The sequence below is a fragment of the Cucurbita pepo genome, chromosome 17 (genome assembly GCF_057944985.1).
Source record: "Cucurbita pepo subsp. pepo isolate OVF chromosome 17, ASM5794498v1, whole genome shotgun sequence".
NCBI lineage: Eukaryota > Viridiplantae > Streptophyta > Magnoliopsida > Cucurbitales > Cucurbitaceae > Cucurbita > Cucurbita pepo.
In genome coordinates, this window is record NC_141814.1 from 13560162 (window position 1) to 13577420 (window position 17259).

The following is a 17259-nucleotide window of genomic DNA, read 5'->3' on the forward strand; positions in this document are numbered from 1 at the left end:
TAATTACTTATTTTAATTTACAAAATTGAATATATATATATATAATAGATTACAAAATAAATAAAAAAATTATAAAGGAGAGAAAAATAGAAAGTTTGAGGATAAGGTTTATCCCTTCGGAGTAATACTTTTAAAATTTAGGGTATTTTTGAAATACTCCTATTTCGGGATATTTTAAGAAGTGAACATCTTTCTTAGTCACAGGTTTCACTCTATTTCTGACCAGGAACGGGCCCTATCACAAAAATATTTTTTTTAGTGTGACGATAGGTGTGAAAAGACAGATTGCCCATCTTTTCTTTAATCTCGGGAGAAATACGATCGGGGCTAATTCAAACTAAAATAAGAACCGCCCACATTCAAATCGCCAATTTTCTCATTCGCAAGAACTTGTTTCAGTTGCATATTATAAGGAATTCGAACAACTGCTTCAAATACAGTATAAGTAAGTACCGCATGTGGAACCTCGATATCCAAGGGCTTATTAGCTAAATGGCAGTTGGCTCATAATCCTGCTGTGCAAAAATGGGATATGCAATTTGAAACGGGTGCCCAAGTTATTATATATATCATGAGTGATAATAAAAATATTTATTTATTTATTGAATTATTAAAAATTTGAAAAAAAAAAAAAAAAAAATCTAGAATATTAATAAAACTTTTTTAAAAAAATGGTAAAAATAATAGCGGGAAGTTGTGTTTTAGTTGACCCTTTTTGAAAGCGGGCAGTATTGCCCCCAAATTGAAACAGCGCAGAGCTCCAATTCCTTTCTGCCTGCTCCTCATTCTGGCGCTACTGCTCTTAATTTTGAATCAATGGCGCGAGCAAAGCATCCAACCCAACGGAACTCTAATCGCAAGCCATCAGGTTCTCTCTGCCACACACAGTAATTTGGATTTACTTCCCGTTTTCATTCATGGGGTTTTTTTGGGTTCGTAATGATTTTGTTCATGGAAATGTTTTTGCTTTTGCATTTGCCTTTTGTTTTCCCTTCTTCTTACAGCTTGTTTTTTTTTTTTGGTTAAATCTTAGTTGCTGGAGCTTCACCGTCTTCCTCAGCTGCGCCGTCGACGGTATCACTTTCCCGTAATTCGTGACAATGTTTAGCATTTCGTGAATGTTTGCACCATTTTTATGTTGTTTGGTTATGTGTGATGGAAAAGATGTTAGGAAAATTTCAGTGTATGGGTTTGTGAAGTCTGGTTTTAGCTGATACGATGGCTTAAGAGTTTTGGAAAATGAGAATGTTGCCATTGCATGAATCTTTCATTTTATGTTGCTGAGAAAACAGTGGAATGAGGGAATAACTTATCAAATCTTTGTCCTGTCGATTTTTGCCACTGTTATATGTAGCAAATGTGTGATTCTTTCATTTTTTGCTCGAGAGAAATTATAGACCTTTTATAGATTCTTTGTCTCATTGTAGGCTTTGGTGGCTAAGGCCTTCTGTACTTATGAGCTAGTTTTGGTTCTTTTGAATTGAAGTCGTTTCTTGTGGGTACATTTTTCATTTTTCTCAATGAAAACCCAATTTCCTATTGAAAAAATGTGACAAAAGGAGAGATTAAGTGGCAAAACTAAGTAACCTTCTTGCATTTTAAGTTTAGCACTATCGGCTTCGCTTAGCGATTGTTCTTCGATGAGATTTCAGCCCATATGTGCTTAGCAAATTACTTTGTAGAAGTTGCTCCACCTATGAAGTCGTTCATGGATGGTGAAAGGGCTTAGTGTTTAGAGCTTGGGTGTCCTATGACTATGATACATACCTTTTCTATAAAGGTCTCACCTGCAGAAGTATGTTGTTTGGTTAGGTTATCCGATACTAGCAGGCGACGACGTAAGCTTTTGACAAGGTTTTGATAGACAAATTATACTCCAATTTGAGAAATTTTTAGAGGAGATTGCCACATTGTGATCAATAGTTTTGTACTGCTAGATTTAGGAGAGAAAAATTGCAAAAGTACTTCAATTGTGTATCCAAAAGTTATCAAGGGACATAATTTTTTTAAAGTTCATATCCAACGCCAGCTATATTGTGGCATTGAATAATTTTTAAACTCTATATGCTTTACTTATCAAAGTGTACATGTCAGTTACTATATAGAGGTGGTTACTACTGATGAATAGTATATAAGGCCAAGTGGTTAGAAAGGAGAGACAATTGTCTTCTTATGTGTTTTAAGTAGAAAGCAGACCCCTTGAACGTCTACGAACTATGTACATGACAGTACATTGCCTAGTTGGTTTCTAACTACAAAGATGTAACGTTTGCAACCCATGATCTTGGAATCTTGGTTGCATATAGCAATTTGGATTTGATTTGTGGACCTCGTATGTCTACAACTATCAATTGGACTAGAGGGATTCCCTAATAGGAAAGGAAGTCCTCTCCTCAATTTTCTACTAAAGTATATTGGCTGATGCATTTTCTGTAGATGTGCTAGAGTAGATGAGGAAAAGAATTTTTGCTATAGCAGTGACAGAGTATACGAGGAAAAGAACTTCTCAAACAGTTGTTGTAACAGTCCAAGCCAACCGCTAGCAGATATTGTCCTCTTTAGGCTTTCCCTTTTAGACTTCCCCTCAAGGTTTTTAAAACGAGTCTGGTAGGGAGAGACTTCCACACACTTATCAAGAATGTTTTGTTCTCCTCCCCAACCGATGTAGGATCTCAGAGTTGTGCCTTTCCCAAACGGGGTTTGGAAGTTCCTACAAGTTTTGTTTTAAAGCCTATGGTTGTAGAGAGCTTTATATTTGTACATTCAAAATATTTTTTGTGATCTTGGTTTGCTTGGAATACTTTGGTGCAATTTATTTTTGTATAATTGGCTAATTAATATTTGTTTCTGCAAATTGATAGCCACTTAGTGGAAGAACACAAAGTGGGAGGCAAACTCAGAGTGAGTTCTTTTATTCAGGCTTTTTAATCAAGAACAATTTGATTTTGATGATAGCGATGTTCTTGCATATGCTTCTTCAACTGGCTTATTCCTTTAATATAGGTCCGCTATCAAGAACAACGGGAAAAAAAAGACGCTTCAGACCAGGGACAGTGGCTTTAAGGGAAATTCGACAACTCCAGAAATCATGGAATCTGCTAATTCCAGCCAGCAATTTCATCCGCGCAGTGAGTTCTTGTTTTCCTCTTGTTTATTTGAATGCAAGGATACCCTTGAATTAAAGTTTACACTAATTGATTAAGGAGCCAGAAGTTTTCCTCTTGTTTATATTGAGATGTCTTCTTCTTTGCCATAACCGTAGTCTTGGTGCATATAGTCTTTTTATAAGAGTTTACTTTATGCATATCTATGACTGTTTCTTTTGGATGAAAATATAACTTCAATCAAGAAGGGGGAACTACAAAATTACATGGACTGTTGGAAAAGAAGTCCCACGTTGGCTAATTAAGAGGTTGATTGTGGGTTTATAAGTAAGGAATACATCTCCATTGGTATGAGGCCTTTTGGGGAAGCCAAAAGCAAAGCCACGAGAGCTTGTGCTCAAAATGGGTAATATCATACCATTGTGGAGGGTCATGATTCCTAACATTACAGGAGCCACCTATCTAGGATAATAGACGTTACCAACCTAGGAGAAAATGCTATGACTTTCTTGATATGAAAATATCGGAGGGTCACATGGTTGCCTCATGAAACGAATCAAGATGTGAAAAATATGAAGAAAAACATAGAATTTGATCTGCTTAACCCCTGCCAACGTGCCGTTTACAAAATTCTTCTCTCTAGCCAAATGTTCTACACTATTGCATTACAACCCGTTTGCAACAAAATTCCCTTTGTCCTCAAATGGAGCTCTGTTAGTTTTGAGTTTTTAAGGAGAAAGAACATATTACTTGTTTTCTAATTACTTAGCATGTATTGCTGTTGCAATTTGATCACTTGATGGTGATATTTAAAACTTTTGTAGGTGAAAGAAGTAAGCTACCAGTTGGCTCCGCAGGTTACACGTTGGCAAGCTGAAGCTTTAATAGCTCTTCAAGAAGTAATTGCTTATTTTCTATTGTTTGCTTGATTGAGCCATATTTTCTATGACTTTCTTGATTGAGCCACTCTATTTATGGCAATAGCTTTGGGAAATTCAAGCTGTTTTTAAATTTGTTGCAACTTGCAAATTTATCATGTCTAGCAGTTCGTTGACAGTACCTTTTACTATCTGTTAAGTATGTTCTAAAATTTACAAGAATTGTTGCTGAAATTTTCTAAGAATTTTGAACATGAGCTTCCTTTATGAGAATGTTCTTTGTTAGTTTGTTGTATGAATGTGTGTGTTTTCTCTCTAGCTCTTGTTTAATTCTGAAATTTACTAAGATTTTTGACCTGATTCAGGTTTTGCTGCAGGTTGATTGTATTTTTCATAAACTGCTTTTGGTTATATTGTCTTAAGATCAAGTAAATTTGTACCATTAAACTTCTTGCATTTCTCTCATTTGTAGGCCGCAGAAGATTTTTTGGTTCATCTATTTGAAGATACAATGCTATGTGCTATTCATGCGAAGCGTGTAACAATCAGTAAGTCGATCATTAACATAGTGTCCTACGCACTGCACCAGCTTTCACCTTACTCGTTTTCGATGATATTACTGTTATGCTACAAGTAGATTCTTCTTAGGAAAAGCAATACTATCGAAACATATAGCGTGGTTGAGGCCAGACTGCATGAGTCACTATAATATAGTAAAAAGATACTTTTGTTTGCTCGACGTCGTATGCTTCTTCGAACTGGTTCCTATGTTAAGAAATGATTGTGGATTGTTAGCCTGGTCAGTATGGAATAAGTTTCTTTTCAGCTCATTTTGAACTTGTCATGCTCAAAGAACAAATTTTCTAAGGAAGCATATGGACTAAGATATTTCACTTCTTGTTGCTCGACGTCGTATGCTTCTTCGAACTGGTTCCTATGTTAAGAAATGATTGTGGATTGTTAGCCTGGTTAGTATGGAATAAATCTCTTTTCAACTCGTTTTGAACTTATCATGCTCAACAAAGAACAACTTTTCTAAGCAAGCATATGGACTAAGATAGCTCACTTTTTGTTGCTCGACGTCGTATGCTTCTTCGAACTGGTTCCTATGCTAAGAAATGATTGTGGATTGTTAGCCTGGTCAGTATAGAAGAAATTTCTTTTCAGCTCATTTTGAACTTGTCATGCTCAAGGAACAAATTTTCTAAGCAAGCATATGGACTAAGATATTTCACTTCTTGTTGCGCGACGTCGTATGCTTCTTCGAACTGGTTCCTATGTTAAGAAATGATTATGGATTGTTAGCCTGGTTAGTATGGAATAAATTTCTTTTCAACTCATTATGAGCTTGTCATGCTTCTTCCTTTTCGTTCGTCATTTCGTATTTGTACATTAGAACTTTATCTTCCAGGGCTTCATAATCAGTAACTTTTGACTTGTAAATAGTTTAACATGATTATGAACTCTGTTAGGTTCCCAGTGGCTGCCTCATTAGATTTCATCTTCTGTCATCGTCCAAATTGTACGTATTGATCCTCTAAATGTTATCCATTTCCTTTGTTCTTTCCATTCAGTGAAAAAGGATTTTGAACTGGCACGCCGGTTAGGAGGGAAAGGGAGGCCATGGTAAGAAGATCTGTTCATTAGAAAGACGAGCCATTGTAGCTACACCGACATCGCCACCACATTAGTTCGTACGATAGAATTCCAGTAGTTCATTGCTAGTAATCACTGTGCATCCATATGTTGAAATTAGGTAGTAGACTGGACCAGAGTTCCCCAAAACTTGGAGTTTGTGTTAGCTATTTGACATAGATGTTAGTATCCATTCAGCTTTGATATGACCGTTGCCTCCATACTCGCTGCATTTTCAAGATGACGAACGGTCGAACTTCTGTAGTTAATTTGTGATTTTGAGTTCAACGATAGCAAGGTGAATAACTGAACCATCAATCTTTAATATGATAATTCGTGTTTTATTCTATTGAGCTATACTCGAGTTGATTAGAGTAAATTTGTGATTGTAACGTTGTTTAAATGAATACCATATTTTGTTGAGCTCAAATTCTGAAGTGGTCAGGCAAAACTATCTTTGTGTGTTTTATTTGTTGGTGTTCCTTTTTGTTTGAATTTTTGGTTCCTCTGCATATTTTGTCTTTTACATGGGTGGGGTTAAAACATTTTTTTAATCTATGTTTTTTTACTATGGTAACTTTTTGGATTATACGTAAATAACACAATAGTACTCAAGGTTCGAAACATCCATGCTCGAAATGTCGAGATTCAGAATTTTCGGAAATGTCAATGAAAAATTCATAAAATCACGAATATATTAAAAATATATTATCAATAAATTTTTTAAATAAGGAATTTTTTTATAATTAATTACAACTCTATTTTTTTTTGGATGATTTGATGGTGGAACTAAATAATAAAAATACAGTTTAAACTAAATGATTAAATAAAAGAAAATGGATAGATATAGACATATAATAATTTAAATGTATGTGTAAATAATAATTAATAAATTGTATTAATAGATATAGATTAGTATATTATAAATGATGTGTTATAATATAAAAGAAATTAAACAAAATAATAAGTTATTTTTAAAAAATATATATAAAATGAACTAAACTAAATAATAAAATTAAATATGTTCTTGTCTGGCGTCGAACCCGAACGTATGTGATCTTAGTCAAGCGAAGAACCACTCTGACAAACACAATAAAACTGAGATTTTTTATTTTTTAACATATTTATATATTTTTATTCGGCTCGGGTCAACCCGAAGGTTTTGTCCCACGAAACTGAAACCGAACCGATTTAATTCGGGTTAACCCAACCCTACCCGAAATGCTAATTGGGTTGGGTTGGTCCGGGTTGTTGGGTTTCCGGGTTGAATGTACACAATATAAGTAACCTAAACCCTTCTTTAAGCCCTCGCCGGCCTTCCACAATTTCTCCCGCGCGAAGCTGTCGCCGCCCTTCCACAATTCTCCCGCGAAGCCGTCGCCGCCCTTCCACAATTCTCCCGCGAAGCCGTCGCCGCCCTTCCACAATTCTCCCGCGAAGCCGTCGCCGCCATAGCCAACGTTCGTCTACAACGCTTCGAAACCCGCACTTCGTCTACAACTTCCTATTTCATGGCGCCGAATAAGAGGAGGCTGCGAAACCCGCAGCCTTTTCTAACGGAAAACGAACTTGTGCCAAACAAGCATTCGAAAGCAAGAAAGCGCCATCATCAAGAGGATGAGACGCTTTTATCTTCTGGAATGAGCTCCAAGATATTTAGAGAAGCTCGTATTCAGCAGAAAGAAAATGAAATTGAAACTAGGAATCAAAACGCCAATCCTTTCTTTGAGCTTCCTGATGAAGAGGTTCCCAAGGATGATGGGGATGACATTGATGATTTTACTGGATTCTCTGAAACTCAAACTCAAATTGGTACTTATGAGGAGGTAGCGTAGCGTTCGCCAATCTAAGAATTTGATATAACGTGCTTTACGTATTTGTTTATCGGATTTCAATTGTTTTCTTTTTTTTTTTTTCCTCCAAATTATCTTCTGTATCAGGAGGACATTGCAGAGGAAGATGAGCGATTAGTGGAAGCTTTTTTATCAAAGGATGTAGGGCCACAACGTACTCTTGCTGATCTTATCGTGACGAAAATCAAAGAAAACGATGCTATCGTCTCTTCAGGTTCAGATATGTTTTAGTGAAGTTTCAGTTTGGTGATACGTTTTATAATAGTTGATTCATGTTGTGATTCCATTGCCATTGTTGTTTGCTAATGCAGATACACGGCCTCTGCCAAAATTAGATACCTCAGTCATAGACTTATACAAAGGGTATAAAATCTGTCAATTTTCTTGTTGTTATTTAGAAAAAGAAAGCTGGGATATATGTTTGAGCTAAATTGAAAAACTTCATGCAGAGTGGGAAAATCTCTCAACAAATATATGGCTGGGAAAGTACCCAAAGCTTTCAAACGCATCCCTTCCATGCCGCTCTGGGAGGAAGTTTTATATTTAACTGAGCCTGAAAATTGGTCTCCAAATGCAATGTTTCAGGCCACTAGAATTTTTGCATCCAATTTGGGAGTAAAAAAGGTGGAGAAATTCTATAAGCTTGTTTTGCTTCCAGCTGTAAGGAAAGACATTCAGAAGAATAAGCGGTTACACTTTGCTTTGTATCAAGCATTGAAAAAGTCCCTTTATAAACCCACTGCCTTCTTCAAAGGGATTTTGCTTCCTCTTTGTGAGGTATGTAATTCCTAACCATGACATCTCATGTCCATTATATTTCTTCATGAATTTTGGTTCCTACTTTCATATTCATTCTGAAGTAGCTTATGTTAGGATATTAAATTTTATCATGGGAAGGTGTGAATCAATCTAGATATGAAGGCTCTTGCCCTATTAGATATAGCTATTGCTCATGAGCTTTAGAATCTTCTGAAGTTTTGGGCACTATTAAATTATAAAAAGGGATGATCAAGAATGATGATTAATAATCGGTATGATGGGTTTTTTTTCCCAATTTTTCCTTTTTCTCAATGGTATTTATTGAAGTTTTTAGTAGTATATGCCTTGAATTTTCAATCATTTTCTCTTTATTGTAGCAAAATATCATTTGTATTATCTACAAATTGGCGATGGGATACAAGAGCAACACCATTGCTCACCAAGAAACCTTGAATATTTCCATAGGATGTTCATTTTTTAAAAATATGCTCAATAAAAATTAGTTAAAATAGAAAGGGAGCCAATGGATCCCCTTGTCTTAATTTCATGAAGCTTTATTCTACCTCTCGGTCTTCCATTGAGGAAGATGGAAAATATTGTACCATATACGCACCCTGTGATCAATTTTATCCAAATTTAATAACTTTTTCTAGATCCAAATTTAATGTCCATCCTTTCATTCTTATAATTCATAGTCTTCCCCTTATTCTTTTTCCACAGATTATTGGGTCAATGATTTGTCTCCATTTGATACCATTTTTAATCCTTCTGTGCTTGCTTTTGCTATTATTTTGTCCACACTGGCCATTGAACTTATGGGTCTACAGTCTTCAATTCCTTTTGCTTTCTCCACTTTACCTTCGTTCTGCATTGTATAGTGTATATTGAAAGTGATACCTCAGCAATGTGTAGAGCTCTTAATTTTATTGCTTTGTTTTAATTTATGGTGCTCTAATGAAACCTTGGTTCTTTCTTTCTACAGTCTGGCACTTGTAGTCTGAGGGAGGCAGTGATAATTGGAAGCATTATCGAAAAGGTTACGATTCCCGTGCTTCATTCAAGGCAAGTTAGTAACTTAGTATCAATATTTATGATATTTTAAAATTTTATTTCTTAAGATCAGGCACACAGACAAAAACATGAAATGTTTTCTACCGAGTTGTTTAATTGAAAGGTTTGGATTTGTCTTCTTTTTGCAGTGTTGCATTATTCAAGCTCGCAGAGATGGAATATTGTGGTACAACGAGGTATTAATTGTGAACCATGCTAGTGATATTGTGCATAGTTACAAATTTCAATAGCTATTTCTCTCTGAAAATCCACCATGGACTAATATCCAAAATTATGTCTACCTTCTCAAACCCCAACGTCCTCCATATATATACACCATTCACTATAATCAACCTACTAAGTATTTACAATTATGCCACTAATAATATCAACCTACTAAGTATTTACAATTATGCCACTAATAATATCAACATACTCAGTATTTAGAATTATGCCACTAATAATATCCTTGTGGCTGTTTGGGGAGGGGATGCGGGAAGGGTGATGATAATATTCTGTTTTTTTTTATTGGGGGGAAGTGTCATGTCTTTGCCAGTATTTTTGTACATTTTGGATTACTGATGAAATTCTTTTTCTTTTTTTTTCTTTTTTTTTTTTTTTTGTGTGTGTGTAAATTACTGTGATCGTAATTGTTTAGCTATTGTTTTTTCCATGGTTTTCTGTATGAACTTGCTCTGTACATGAATTCTCTAGAATTGGTGTGATAACATTTCCTTGTGCAGTACCTAACAAGTGTCTTCCTTTAATTTTTGAAGTTATTTTATCAAGCTTATCTTGGAGAAGAAATATGCATTGCCATACCGTGTAGTTGATGCAGTCGTTGCACATTTTTTGAAGTTTCTAGACGAGACGCGAGTAATGCCTGTAATATGGCACCAATCACTGCTTGCATTTGTGCAGAGGTTAGCCAAAAAAAAAAACAAATAAATCTTGTTATCTGTGCCCATTTAATGTGGTAGATTTCATTTTCTTTAGAATAATAACTAATATTAGTTTCAACAAATAGTATATCACAAATACATTTGATTGCCTTGTTTCAAATATTGTGGTGTCACTTATGACTAGTTTTGCGTACATCTCATGCAGGTATAAAAATGAACTGCGGTTGGAAGATAAAGCAAACATTAGAATTCTTCTTCAAAGTCACAGGCACAAAGATGTAAGACTAAATTTTGTTTTGATTTGTAGCTTCACAAATCTTAATATTACTTTCCAGTATGGTGCCAATTATCTTAGAATTTGCCTTTTGGAATATAGGTTACTCCAGAAATTATGAGGGAACTAAATAATAGCCGCAGTCGTGGTGAGAAGGACACTACTACAAATATCCTTGAACATAGTAAAATTTCGTATCATTATTGTTAAATATCTTTTTGCAGGCAGGAGACTTATCTCATCTGTGTTCTTTATGCTATGATTTTTGTTGGCCAACAAAATTGTCCGTTTTCAAAACATCTAAAATACGTTTAAATAACGAATTTCATCCATATAGCTTAGAAGTCGATGCGTTCTTGAAAGTTTGAACAGAGCTATTTAAACCATACCATATGGATTGATTTGAAACTGGAGTTGATCTATGCTGTTGATAGTGTTCCTTTTGTTTGGATTTTGGACTAATTAATGTGATGTTGAAGGAGTTTGTTCCTTGACTAGCTTTTACCTCCAGCTCCTGTGACTAAACCTGTGGAAGAAGACCGGTTCAATATTCCACTAGTTCCAATGGAAGAGGATTAGGATTGTTGACCTGTTCTTCTGCGGTGGCATCAGTTTCACAACATGGTTGGTTACTCCAGATTTTGTAGTGTTGAGAATTGATATGATATTGATTTCTAAATATTAATTTATTTTTGCACATCGAAATCCCAGTCTGAAAAGAAAAAGAGAGAAAAAGATGTGTAGTTTTATATAGAAAAAGACTGGGAAAGGTTTTTATCTTTGACCTTAAAATGTGTTGTGTTGCTAAGCAAGTCAATTTTAATTTCAAATCATAGTATGGATTAGTTGATGGGCAATTCTTCGTGAAAATTTTTAGTTATCCAGGAGTAGTTTTGTGGTTGAATGATATCCTTTTATTTTTATTTTTGTTGGTTTTAGACTCTGTAGTTATCCACTGATATTGTGTTTTTTAGCTTTTCCTTTCCGGTTTTCTCTCAAGGTTTCTTTACCTTTATAAGCAATGTTTTGTTATCTTCTTCAACCGATGTGCGATCTCACAATCTACCCCTCTTAGAAGGTCCAGCGTCCTTGGTGCCATTCGGTGTCAGACTTTGATACTAAGCAGCTTATTGTTGTCATCTTTAGGCTTTTTTTTTTTTTTATTTGTTTCCTCTCAAAGTTTTACAACACTTCTAGTAGGAAGAGGTTTCCATTCTTAAGCAATGTTTCGTTATCTTCTCCAACCGATGTGGGATCTCACAGTCTACTCCTCTTGGGGTGTCTAGTGTCCTTGCTGACGCTCGGTATCGGACTCTGATACTATTTGTAACAGTCTAAGCTTATTATTGTCATCTTTGGACTTTTTTTTTCTTTTTCTTTCTCTTAGTTTTAAAACACTTCTGGTAGGAAGAGGTTTCTACTCTTATAAGCAATGTTTTCTCTTCTCTGATCGATGTGAGATTTCAGATGTTTTGTTTTTCTCTAATCGGGATTTCATACGTGTATTACTATGATTTGAACTTATCTTTATCGAAGAACAGGTTTACGGAATGACAACGACATTTCCGAACCCAAGGATTTAAAACTATAGCATCCACATATGGACCTAATCTTTTAGAAAGACAAGCAGAATGGGACCAAAGGGGGAAAAAACCAAACAATTTCTATGAAATTACATATGAAATGTTTGAGAAACTTTTGTTTGTTCCATCTCCCCCACTCAACACGCCCGCGTGAGAAACCTTTGCCAAATTTGTGGGCTACTCTTATTCTATCACTCTCTCTCTTTCTTTAATGCTTTTTTATTTACTATTACTTTTTTCTTTTCTTTTTTTTTTTTTGAAAAAGTTGCATTATTGTTTGGTTCTTAATCGGATGACAAAAATTTCCATGAGATTAGGTCGGATTCTCACTCGAACGAGATTTTCATGTTTTCTTTCAATTATAGATAAGTTCTTAAATCCATCACTTTCGACCTTTCGTTTCTAACTTTTTGAAATACTGATTCTTCATCTCATGTGAACTACCCTTATGGTATTTATTTTCATCGTGTGTGAATTGGATCATGTGTTTAAACTTCATGCGATTACAATCGGTAAAGCTTGTTTCATGGACAAATAACGTGTTCCCCAAAAGAAGCAAAACTACACATTGGTGTGAGCCTTGCAACCTGTTTCCTTGTTCCTTACTTTTTTTTTTTTTTTTTGTTCTAATTATTGACCGAAGGGAAATCAGAAAAAAATTTGAAACATTGTTGAGTAAAGGGGATGAATTTGGTAATGTAATAAAGAGTACTTTTGAAATTCGACAAGGGATGAATTTGGTAATGATAAATAAAGGGTACTTTTGGAATTCGACCGGGACAAAATCTTAGAACCTCGTTACCTTTAATTCTTTTTTGACAAAAATGAAAGATAGAACTTTCAACACGGTCTTATAAGATTTTTCTCGTAGGTCTAAAATTAAAATTTTAATTCATATAATAAATTTAAAATTAATTATTGATGTGAATATAATCATAACTAGCTGAAATAAAATATGTACTTTCCACTAAAAAAAATTATATATTTGAATATTTCATTTTATATATTATTTTAGAAAGTTATTTCTTCATAATTATATAATTAAAAATATATTTCACTTATTTGATATTAATTAAATATTGAATTAACATTTTTTATACTTTAATTTGTCATCGAAAATTCAAGAATTTAATTATCTAAATTTAATCCAATTTTAAGTGATAATTTGAATTAATCTGTAATTTAAAATAAAAGTATAATTTAATGAAATCATGAACCACTAAATATCTTTATTAATTAAAATAATTACAATTAAAGTTACTAATTGGAGAAATTTTATAAAAAAAATCTGATATTTAATCTTTTTAAATGCTATTTTATAAATTAAATTAAAATTTAAAAACTACTTAAGATAAGATAAGATATTACATGGAATATAAGAAATACAAATATTTATACTTTATTAAATAAATGAACATGTCCTTTTATTTATTTATTTATTGTTCTTTCTGATAAGGATGAAATGCCTTGCTAGACTTTATCTCAATTTAATATACTTACACCCAACCATAATTCACTTTATCAATGCCTTTAAACAAAAAAATCATTTTACCAAAATTAAAAAAAAAAACTCCAAAATTAAATTTAAAATGATTTTATAGTTAAAAAATTTATAAAAAAACCCGATAAAAAAAATTGTAACGACCCATGTCAAGAACTCAGAATCCAGGTTCCGACACATGATGGTCTCGACATTCTCTTGTGATATGGTCACGAAGAATGTTTGCTTAATCCACTACACCTAAATAGTGTGAAAGTTATCTTATTTATAATTAAATAAATTACAAGGATAGAGAAAGAGTAATAAATGGAAAGATAAGACAAATATAATATATGGTAATAAGACCGACAAACACAAGTGGTTACAGTATTTTTTTGTCGAAAATTTATAGGAGGGTATTTAAAATACTTTTAAAAATTAAATTCTTTTTAAAAAGAATTTTAAATGATTATTTGAAAATATTTCAAAACTTAATAAAAAAAATGAGTACAACTAAAGGATTTTGTTATTTAAAATATTAAACTAATAATATATATATAGAGAGAGAGGTAATTAAAATAAATAATTTTAAGAAGAAAATTATTTTAATAATTTGTGAGAAATATGAAGTGAAATTTGAAATTCAAGAGAGAGAAAGGTAGAGAGAGAGATGAACAATTTGAAGGCATTGAATTCCATTAATGTCTTTGTTTTACTCGTTCCCCAATCTTTTCCATGTTTTTTCCTTTCAGTTTCTCCAGTCACAATCATGGAGTCTCTCTCTCTCTCTCTCTCTCTCTCTTTGTTTCCCCTTCCTTTATAACCCATTTTCATGCTTCCTCTGCTTCCCCAGCTTCGATCATGGAGTTTGTGAATCTAATCCAAGAGCTTAATCAGGGGAGAAACCTCGCTCACCAATTACGCGATCATCTTCATCCTTCTCTTTCTTCTTCTTCTTCTTCTCCGTCTTCAAATGGCATTCTCTTGATCGATCAGATTCTTCGTTCTTACGAGAACGCGCTTTCTGTTCTCGCCGGCGGAAGCAGCGGCAGCGGCGATGAAGAAATCCCGCCCGCCATTGCGGCTGTGAAACACAGAGACGTATCGAAGAAGAGGTAATTTTCGTAATCGATTGTTTTGGGATTTTAGGGTTTTTTTGGTTCGTGATTCTGATTGGATTTTAGGGTTTTGTGTTTTGCAGAAAGGTAATGGCGAAATGGAGTGAGTTGGTTAAGGTTCCTTCTGTCTCCGCCATTGGAGCTCTTCCTGATGATGGATTTAGCTGGAGAAAGTATGGGCAGAAGGACATTCTTGGATCCAAATTCCCCAGGTCGCTTACCTTTTTATCTCATTATGTTCTCTTCTCTGTTTCAAATCGTGTTCATATTGTTCCTCTGTTCTTGTTCCTGCGGGTTTAATCATCTAAACTGAAAAGAGTTTTTGAGAATGGTTGAGAGATGAGTCTCACATCAATCCTCGATTTATAGATAAGGAATACATCTCCATTGGTATGCCATTTTGAAAACCACAAGAGCTTATGCTTCAAATGGACAAAAATATCATAGTGTGGAGAAGCTTCAAATGGACAAAAATATCATAGTGTGGAGAGTTGTGGAGAATTGTTGTTCGATTTGATGGATGAAAACAATGATTATGATCAATTTAGTCGATCACATCAACGATTTATGAAGTAATATGACAGCAAAACTGAATCATTTTGTTGTGTATTGGGAATTGCAGAGGCTATTTCAGATGCTCACACCGCTTTGCACAAGGATGTTTAGCGACAAAACAAGTTCAAAGATCAGACAATGATCCATCCATATATGAAATAACGTACAGAGGTAAACACACCTGCAACAAATCTCTTCAATCAAACACACCAAAACAAGAACAAAACCCACAATTACAGCAACATCCAATGCCAATGCCACCAAAACAAGAACAAGAGGAGCCATTGCAGCAGCAGGATGTCCCATTGTGCCTCACCGTCAGCTCGGACAACGTGGACGACAGCCTCCGACGACCCTTTTGTCCCCCGTCGCCATTGTTTCGATCTGAAGTTGAAGAGGATCAAAGCCCTTTTAGGGGAAGTGAGTTGGAGGGGTTAGAATTTTGGTGTATTGGGGATGGAGATTTGGTCTCAGGTCCGAGTTCATTCACCAATATTTCCATGGGAGATTTGGAGGAGTATTGTAGTTTGGAATCCTTCTGCTGAATATAAACAAGCAATCGGCATTGAAAGAGAGATGATTTGATAATGTGAAGGTCTCCTGCATTGCTGCTTGGTTTTGAATTCAGTGTACTTATTCATCTTTCTGTAGGAGAAAATAGGCATTTGGTAACTTTCTTACCACTTGTGTATTTGAATTAGAACAATAAGATTGGAATTCCTATTCATATTTATTTCTAAAATGACCAAAATACCCTCATTTTCAAGTCCCGAGCCGAGATGTATCCATCGTTGAAGGGAGTTAACGACGTAAGGAAGCTTGTGTCTTATAATATTCAATCCTCAATCCAAGGAGGCGTTTTAAAAGCCGGGTCCTCTCACAAAACCAATGCACGTAGCTCGAGGAAAAAGTGATGTAAGGTGATGTGAGATCTCATATCTGTTATTGACGACAATACGTAATGAGCCAACTCACAATATCTGTTAGCCGTAGGCTTCAGTTGTTACAAATGTTATTAGAGTTGTTCATTGGGGTGGTAGTGTGTCAATGTGGACATTGGCCCCCGAGGGAGAGGGGGTGGATTGTGAGATCCCAAATTGATTGGGGAGGAGAACGAGACATTCCTTTAAAACTGTAAGGCTGATGGCGATTAGTGACGGACCAAAGCGGACAATACCTACTAGCAGTGGGCTTGTGGCGATTAGTGACGGACCAAAGCGGACAATACCTACTAGCAGTGGGCTTGAGTTGTTACAAATGTTATCAGAGTCATTCATTGTGGGCAGTGTAGTCATTCATTGTGGGCAGTGTGTCAACGTGGACATTGGACCCTCAAGGAGGGAGGGGAATGGATTGGGAGATCCCACATCGACGACAGGATAACGAAACATTCTTTTAAAACCGTGAGACTGATGACGATAAGTAACGGGCCAAAGTGGACAATACCTGCTAGCGGTGGGCTTGGGCTCTTCCAAGATTTAAAATATTTTACCAACAAAAATAAACTTCAAAAAATTACTGTCAAAATTTTCTCACTTTTGGGTAATAAATACTCACATACTTTTGTTTTCAAATTCTTGTAACTAATAAAATTTTAAACATAATTTGCAAATATACCCCCAAAGCATTCTCGATTTGTTCATAAGGGCCTCGAACCAATGATAATCTCACCGTCCATTTGGTCAGATCTGAACCACCGAAGTTTTGGGCCTGAAAATGGTAAGCCCATTTAGTGAGTTCCAACCTATAAGCACGATAGCTGATGCACACCATTTGAGCCATTTTGGTCATTGGGAATCAGACGGAAAAAGGAGCAAAACCAAAGATGATCTACCGGAAATGGAGTCTTCTCACCGGCCCCACCGCTATCCTGGGCGGCATAGTTGTCTCTCTGGCCGTCGCAAACTTCATCTTCGTTAAAGAAGTAATCCCTTGCTTTCCTCAACTCCCTTCGCTTTTGATTTTTAATTCATCTAGATTAATATTTTGGTGTTGTTATTAATTTGTGTGTATGTGTGTTCTTGTATATGATCTGTTTTCCATGATTTGGATTTGTTGTTATGCGGCC

The 17259-nt window shown here is 35.1% G+C and overlaps 3 protein-coding genes across 3 annotated transcripts; all 3 read left to right on the plus strand.

Moving 5' to 3' along the window:
- The first annotated feature begins 701 nt into the window (after positions 1-701).
- HTR12 (Histone superfamily protein) lies at positions 702-5974 on the plus strand. The gene is made up of 7 exons (XM_023658504.2): positions 702-868; positions 1034-1074; positions 2862-2901; positions 3004-3128; positions 3929-4003; positions 4455-4530; positions 5557-5974. Exons 1-7 carry the CDS (start codon positions 817-819, stop codon positions 5610-5612), a joined length of 465 nt encoding a protein of 154 aa, XP_023514272.1. The 5' UTR covers positions 702-816; the 3' UTR covers positions 5613-5974.
- Positions 5975-6966: 992 nt separating this feature from the next.
- LOC111779406 (bystin-like protein) lies at positions 6967-11312 on the plus strand. The gene is made up of 10 exons (XM_023659577.2): positions 6967-7443; positions 7558-7684; positions 7782-7833; positions 7920-8247; positions 9212-9291; positions 9429-9476; positions 10056-10202; positions 10387-10459; positions 10558-10624; positions 10961-11312. The coding sequence occupies exons 1-10, from the start codon at positions 7129-7131 to the stop codon at positions 11032-11034; spliced, it is 1311 nt and encodes a 436-aa protein (XP_023515345.2). The 5' UTR covers positions 6967-7128; the 3' UTR covers positions 11035-11312.
- A 2970-nt stretch (positions 11313-14282) lies between these two features.
- LOC111778216 (putative WRKY transcription factor 53) lies at positions 14283-15918 on the plus strand. The gene is made up of 3 exons (XM_023657910.2): positions 14283-14633; positions 14720-14848; positions 15259-15918. The coding sequence occupies exons 1-3, from the start codon at positions 14380-14382 to the stop codon at positions 15734-15736; spliced, it is 861 nt and encodes a 286-aa protein (XP_023513678.2). The 5' UTR covers positions 14283-14379; the 3' UTR covers positions 15737-15918.
- The last annotated feature ends 1341 nt before the right edge of the window (positions 15919-17259 follow it).